The 7500-nt window shown below is 43.6% G+C and overlaps 1 protein-coding gene across 2 annotated transcripts in view; it reads right to left on the bottom strand.

Moving 5' to 3' along the window:
- tns2a (tensin 2a) overlaps positions 1–7500 on the bottom strand; it is a 126502-nt gene that overhangs the window by 31510 nt on the left and 87492 nt on the right. For both annotated transcript variants that reach the window (XM_037541169.1, XM_037541170.1), the window contains exons 8-14: positions 7329–7379; positions 6446–6568; positions 5768–5832; positions 4086–4169; positions 1718–1830; positions 1393–1453; positions 521–596 (exon numbers count right to left, since the gene is read on the bottom strand). In XM_037541169.1, coding sequence (XP_037397066.1) covers positions 521–596; positions 1393–1453; positions 1718–1830; positions 4086–4169; positions 5768–5832; positions 6446–6568; positions 7329–7379 — 573 coding nt within the window. The remainder of the gene's footprint in view (positions 1–520; positions 597–1392; positions 1454–1717; positions 1831–4085; positions 4170–5767; positions 5833–6445; positions 6569–7328; positions 7380–7500) is intronic.

The following is a 7500-nucleotide window of genomic DNA, read 5'->3' as shown; positions in this document are numbered from 1 at the left end:
CTTGGGCAAGACTCCTAACACCACCTTCACCTCCCTGTGTAAAATAATCAAACTGTCCTTGGAGGTGGTGAGTGTTTGGCACTAAAGGGGCCAGTCAGATTTTTTTCTGGGGCCAGTGCCCCTACAGCCCCACCCCTGGATCCAGTCTTAATTGGTGTTCACTACATTGATGTCTCTGGGATCCAACCCTCTCCCTCGAACACCACAACGAAATTCGGACCATAGCTATGATTTTAGGCTTTGTACACTCAGCAGGTAAAAGAGGCCCAAATCCAACCTTTTCCTTCATATGTGGCACAGATGCGTGGATCAGGCTGCATGTCACAATTTCTAACATGTGATCAGTAATCTGTCGGTAACTTTCCCAACCCTGTCTAAATCGCAAATAGGGGCGCATTGTGGTCACAGCTGAGCTTACTGGAGAAACACAATCCGACCCAGAGACTGGACAGTGTGTGTATGTGTGTAATATGGTTAAATAAGGGAAGTGGCTACATGTTTGATGCACAGCCTCACGCACCATGATGTCACCTTTCAGCAGCAGAGCAGGCTCAATGGTCACACACAGCTTCCTGCCCGCTGAGCCCTGCAAATCACTACAGAACACACACACACACACACACACACACACACACACACACACACACACACACACACACACACACACACACACAACATAAGCAGAACATTACAACATACGAGACTTTGTTCTGACAGTGACACAGCAGGTACTATTTGGGTGGTGGGTCATTCTCAGCACTGCAGTAACACTGTGTGTTAGTGTTTGTTGTGCTGGTCTGAGTGGATCAGACACAGCAGTGCTGCTGGAGTTTTTAAACACCTCAGTGTCGCTACTGGACTGAGAACAGTCCACCAACCAAAAATATCCAGCCAGCAGCGTCCTGTGGGCAGCGTCCTGTGACCACTGATGAAGGACTAGAGGATGACCAACACAAACTGTGCAGCAGCAGATGAGCTGTCGTCTCTGACTTTACATCTACAAGGTGGACCGGCAAGGTAGGAGTGTCTAATAGAGTGGACAGTGAGTGGACACAGTGTTTAAAAACACCAGCAGCACTGCTGTGTCTGACCACCACCACCAGAGTGTTACTGTGAGTGTTACTGTCAGTGTTACTGCCGTGCTGAGAATGATCCACCACCCAAACAGTACCTGCTCTGTGAGGGTCCATGGGGGTCCTGACCACTGAAGAACAGGGTAACAGAGTATCAGAGAAACAGATGGACTACAGAGTGCAGCTATACAGTAAGTGGAGCTGATAAAGTGGACAGTGAGCGCAGAAACGAGGAGGTGGTCATGATGTCACTCCTGGTCGGTGTATATCTGCATGTGTGGAACTGAATGTAGCTTCATTTAAACACATTTTAACTCACTATATGCCCGAGGTGTAGACCAGCTGCATGGACTGATAGATCTTCAGGAAGGGAAAATAGCCTGCAGAGAGACGGGGATAAAGGAAAAAAGAGAGAGAGAATGAGATATGAGATAGAAGGAGGGAGGAATGTGCCAACGCCTGCTAAATCTCTCTCCTCCACTGCAAAACATTCCAAACAAACATGCTCCGCTTTGGAGGGGCGTGTGCGTTCGCTGTCCGGCTGGAGTTCCTCTCATACACACTTAACACACCATCCAACGTTCACGTCACTGTGATGATCCTGCAACAAAGATCAAGCAGCGTCCATCCTCCACTCCACTCACCTCCATCTGCCTGAAACTTGGGGATGGTGGGAATGAGGACCTGGTGGAGGAAGAGAGGACTGCTGTTCATCTTTATGGCCCCTGACAGAAGGCCGCCAAAGTAATAGATATACCTGCGAAGACAAAGGGGGAGAGGTGGGTTTTCCATTTCCTTCAGTGTGTTATGTAGCTTTGTGTGCATGTAGATGGAGTGAAAAGCTACAAGTACAAGCCAGAAGGAGCAACTCTCTCCCACATAGACCAGCAGCCTTAAATGCCTCATTGGAATTCCAACCCTTTTGCTTCATAATAACATGACCTAAGCTTGGCACGCCCTCGCACAATGCACAGCAACGACTGGAGGCCGGGAAAAGCTCAGTCCAGCTCTGTATCCATGCCGAGAAGACGCTGAGCTCTGTGATATGAGGGGCCGGTTGAAATTCACGTAGGGGTGGAAATTACAGCACGACGCTGCTACTGCTTTCAATCGCTTTGGGGGTTGACCAATGAGAACAGAGTGGGCAACCTGACCAATGAGAGAACACTGGGCTCAGTGTGAGGCGAGGCTTAAAAACACAGGAGCTCAGACAGAGGGTGGAAACAGAGCCAGTTTATGAGGAGCCTGGCCGCTTCCTATTTCCCCCGTTATATCAAGAACAGGACTGCTGAACAGCAGAGGGCGCCACCGAGGGAGTGAGTGAATGAATGGCCGTGAATGGAACTCAACAGCTAAAAACGAACAGTTAAAAACAGTTTCTAATCACTCGCCCAGAACTTTCCGTTAATTTTAGACAGTAGAAGGATGTGTTTCACTAAAAAAAACAAAGAAATCCTACCGATATTTTTCCTTTTATCTACAGCAAACGGATTTTGGGCAGCAGAAGGCAGGCATTGGTGCTAGAGAGCGCTGATTGGTTGACGTCATACCACGTACAAGTGGTGCTGTTTTAAACTCCTACAATTTAAAAGCTTTTAAAACGTAACAGCAGTGTTAAAATGTTTTACGCTGTTTAGAAAATAAATGTATTCTTTTACATTAAAAATGTTTAAGTGTTTATAAACTATGATTTTGCTCAAACGCTCCATATCAACCCATTCATTTTGGATTCACTTGGGAGCGCCCTCTAGTGTTTGACAAACCCGGAAGATATTGCAGAGCGGGAATTCTGCTCTCTCTTTTGAATAATGAATGTGAAATGTGAAAATAATGTGTTTTTGGAACAAAGAACAACGTAAATCTATGTTGGTAGACCACCCAAATAAAAAATATGAACAATGACATTGAGCAGAGTAAGTCCTCTTTTAAGTCATGCTTAAGTCATTACTTACATATTTCTAAGATCGTTTCATAACAGCTTCCTCCAACAGTAATAACGTGCCGTATATATTGTATTTATAGCATTATGTGTATATCACTGTTGTCAGAAAACCTCGTATCATTCATAAACACAGTATATCTATAACTGTGTATATGTTGTTCATAGTATATAGTTCATAAATATGTAATATTTATGCCTGTTATTGCACATTAGCTACTACTTGCACTTCTGGTAGATGTTAACTGTATTTCATTTCCTTGTTCTCGCACTAAGCAATGACAAAGTTGACGCTACTCTACTCTTTAGTTTCCATTTGTGCCAGAAGGGGGCGACAAAAAGCCTTAAGGTCTTTTAATATAGAGTGAAAGTTTTGACTTGAAACAAACAAATAAATAAATGATAAAACAATTAAAACCATGCACATTAACAGACTGAGTCTGTGTTGGCCTATTTTAGCAGAATGGGCTGTTAACCCGAACCTGCGTCTTCTGTATCGGCTGAAAGAAAATCATAACCTTGTAGCTGTTACTGCTTAACAGATCCGGTTCTACCAGGTTCAGAGTGTTTGGTCCGTTTTACAATAAAGCAACCATTCTAAAAGGTTTCTGAGTGGTTCAAAATTAGTTTACAGGTGAAATAACACCTTTAATTGCTGTTAATAATGACTGATGCGGAAGAAAAAGAAGGATAAGTAGCAGTAAAAATAAATGTGGGAGCGATAATCGCCTTCGACTGGAGAGAAGACAGTTACAGCTCTCACAGGACATCCACCTTCTGAATGTAGCTTATGTAGTATGAAAGTTACGAAGAATATGACGAAGCGCATTTTGGAACCACTGGTGGTCTCAAGGAGCTTAAAAGTGTTTATGACCTAATTAATAGCCATTAATGAACTTACTTTAAACCATTCACAACAGCTTTATAAGGCTAGCCTTACTGTGAAGTGGCACAGTGTTTGTTTAATTGAGTTTGTCTATTGGACTCGATGTTTTCAGATGTTTTGTTTTTACCTATCAATCACACACACGTTATTGATCATTATTGCTAAATTGATAGCCCTACAAACATACCTGTTCTGTGAGGGCTGCAGAGAAGACGACACTTTATCCTCACAGAACTTCCTCATAGCCAGAGTGCTGAGAGCCTGATCTGCCCTGCATATGAACACACAGATCAAACACATGGCTTAATAACCAGACATATGAATCAGCAAATCACTCAGTGCTCGTTTATAGTTTACGCATACAGAAAATGTCAGTGTTATTATTTGTCAGCTGTCAATTATTCTTTTCAAAAACTCATCACGTACAAGACTGTTAAAAATGCATATGGGTCTGTGGCATGCGTCCGCCCCCCCGGGCCCAATGACGATGCATAGATAGAAGGACAGCTAAACAACCCAAATGAACCCAACACCATTCGCCAGACGTGTCTGATCTTCAGAGTCGGACCAAATCAGACTGAGCCGTAAAACTGAGCCAATATCAGGTTCAGCTCAGTTTGGTCAGTTTCTCCAGATCAGTATTAATGTTGTTTTGTTCCAGCCGGTCTGTAAAGCTTCTTACAGCCCGTTTAGTTTGGCGAATGGTGTTGGGTTCATTTCCGGCTGATTCCAGGTTGTCCAGCTGTTCTTCTGTCACAGCTGCCGACTGAAAAGCTGCTCAGTGGAGACGACAGTTTGGGAATTTAGTGTCGTCTCGTCTTCAGAGTCGGACCAAATCGGCTGTCGGTCAGATGTGGTCTTAACAGTGTCCATTTTCTGTTTGGGGCAAAGTAAGAAGTAAAAACGTTCAGATGGCTCGAGCGTCTCCTACAGCTGTCAGAGTCGTTGCTTAGCAACGCCGTCTCAGTGGAGGGATACAGTGTTTGTGAAAAGCCTGTGATGTTATGGTGAAATAGTTAAAATGCTTCTCAACCAATCAGCTCGTGTGGCCGGAACTAACTGTTGTAAATATATGTGGATATAATGAGTTTTTGAACAGAATAACAGCTCATCTATGATGGACAACACAGCGTCTTTCTAGGTGGCTTTAATTTTAATAAAGGGTATGTGGAAAGCCGACTCCTAACAACGGAAAACAACAAAAAAGAGAATTCTTGATACTGCGATTTACATCAAATCCCTTCACACAATTAGTAGGACACTAGGAAGCTAAACTAATAAAAAATTGGCAATGAAATGATGGAGCCATTGAAGATTCTTCATCTAAAATGTCATTTAAGTGAGAAAGCTTTGCTCAATTTAGAAGTACAGCACAATAAAATGAATATCCAGATTATCATCATATTCAAAGTGAAAAAATATCAAGGTAGAGAACTTGATGGATAACTATAATTTAAAACCCTCTCCAAAAATGTAATAAAACATCTAAAATCTTTAGATTTTGTCAGTTTGTAGTTTAATTTAAAAGCTATTTTTATGTCTTATTCGTCTTCCAGTTGTAACACTGCACTTCTGAACGCCTCTCATCTCTACATCTTCTACAGCAGGGGTGTCAAACTGGATCCAGAACGGGCCGGTGTGGGTGCAGGTTTTCATTCCAACCAAGCAGAAGCCACACCTGATTCCACCTGGTTAATTAGTTGATCCTGGCTTTAAAAAGACCATCAGGTACAGTTTGACACCCCTGGTCTACAGGCTCTAAAATGATGTTTTATTCTTTAATTTTAACCAAGTTTTGACAATTTAAATCCAGCATTCGTTCTCATCATGAGCGACGCTGAACTGAGGCGAACTGTTCGACCGACTCACCCTGCTGATATCTTGCTGTAGTGCATGTAGGCTGCGATGATGACTCCCGTCTTTCCTTTATTTCCCTTCAAAAAAAAAACACCAGGGTTTAATACGGCGTTTTAGGGCCACTGTTAATAACAATAATTATACCATCCATCCATCCATCCATTTTCTAAGCCGCTTCTCCGTCAGGGTCGCGAGGGGGATGCTGGAGCCTATCCCAGCGGTCTTCGGGCGGAAGGCAGGATACACCCTGGACAGGTCGCCAGTCCATCGCAGACAATAATTATACAATATATATAATAAATAGTAGACTCTGAGAATAAAGTCATGCTATGAATAATTACAATTATAAATATTACAACTTTTATCTCAAAATATTATGACATTTTTCTTGAAGAAGTACAACTTTATTCTCAAAATATTAATATGTGCTTGACAGACATAAAGAATTCAGTGCAATCACTGAAATTTAATTATAAAACTTCAACCTCCTTTATTCTGGCTGGTATTTATTCTATATGAATTAAAATAAACAGAAACTAGGATTAATATCCAAACATCTCCTCTCCCCTCCGAGAACACAGTGCTAAGGTAACACTGACTGCACACAGGGTGGTCTACGGCTTCTCGCCTGTGCTCTCTGAAGCAATGTGACCTTGACTGACCCCTCCAAAACCACTTGTGACCCTTTACCTTGCAGTGCAGGACCACAACATGCTGGGGGTCAGAGTTCAGCCAGGTCTCCATGGCTTTACACATGGCACAGATTTTGTCCAGTGGGGGAGCATGCAGGTCTGGCCAGCCGAAGTCATGGACCTGAGATGGAGAGAGAGACAGAGAGAGAGAGTGAGAGAGAGAGAGAGACAGAGAGACAGCGAGAGACAGAGAGAGAGAGAGAGAGAGAGAGAGAGACAGAGAGAGACACAGAGAGAGAGACAGAGAGAGAGAGAGAGAGAGAGAGAGAGAGTGAGAGAGAGAGAGAGAGAGAGAGAGAGAGAGAGTGAGAGAGACAGAGAGAGAGAGAGACAGAGAGACAGCGAGAGAGAGACAGAGAGAGAGAGAGAGAGAGAGAGACAGAGAGAGACACAGAGAGAGAGAGAGAGAGAGAGATAGAGAGACAGAGAGAGAGAGAGAGAGAGAGAGAGAGAGAGAGACAGAGAGAGAGAGAGAGAGAGAGACAGAGAGAGACACAGAGAGAGAGAGAGAGAGAGAGAGAGAGAGAGAGACAGAGAGAGAGAGAGAGAGAGAGAGAGAGAGATAGAGAGACAGAGAGAGAGAGAGAGAGAGAGAGAGAGAGAGACAGAGAGAGAGACAGAGAGAGAGAGAGAGAGAGAGAGAGAGACAGAGAGAGAGAGAGAGAGAGAGAGATAGAGAGACAGAGAGAGAGAGAGAGAGAGAGAGAGAGAGAGAGATAGAGAGACAGAGAGAGAGAGAGAGAGAGAGAGAGAGAGAGAGACAGAGAGAGAGAGAGAGAGAGAGAGAGAGAGAGAGAGAGAGAGAGAGATTAGAGATGTCTGAGAGTGATAAACTATAAATGTATGTGGGATAAAAATCCCAGCAGCCCCAGTCAGCCTACCTTGGGGTTGAGTCGTGTGATGTCATGCCTTCTCTCAGACAGGTTGAACAGCTGCAGATGATAAACGAACATATAAAGCAGGACAAAAACACCACAGAGGCATCTTTGCTGTCATTTGTGATGTTTTGTTTGCAAGGAAAAGCACAAGCTACAGTCTTAGACCTACAAAGTG

This window comes from Pygocentrus nattereri, chromosome 9, assembly GCF_015220715.1.
Source record: "Pygocentrus nattereri isolate fPygNat1 chromosome 9, fPygNat1.pri, whole genome shotgun sequence".
Classification (NCBI taxonomy): Eukaryota; Metazoa; Chordata; class Actinopteri; order Characiformes; family Serrasalmidae; genus Pygocentrus; species Pygocentrus nattereri.
The sequence above is the reverse complement of the archived record's forward strand: the minus strand, read 5'-3'. Positions and strand labels throughout refer to the sequence as shown.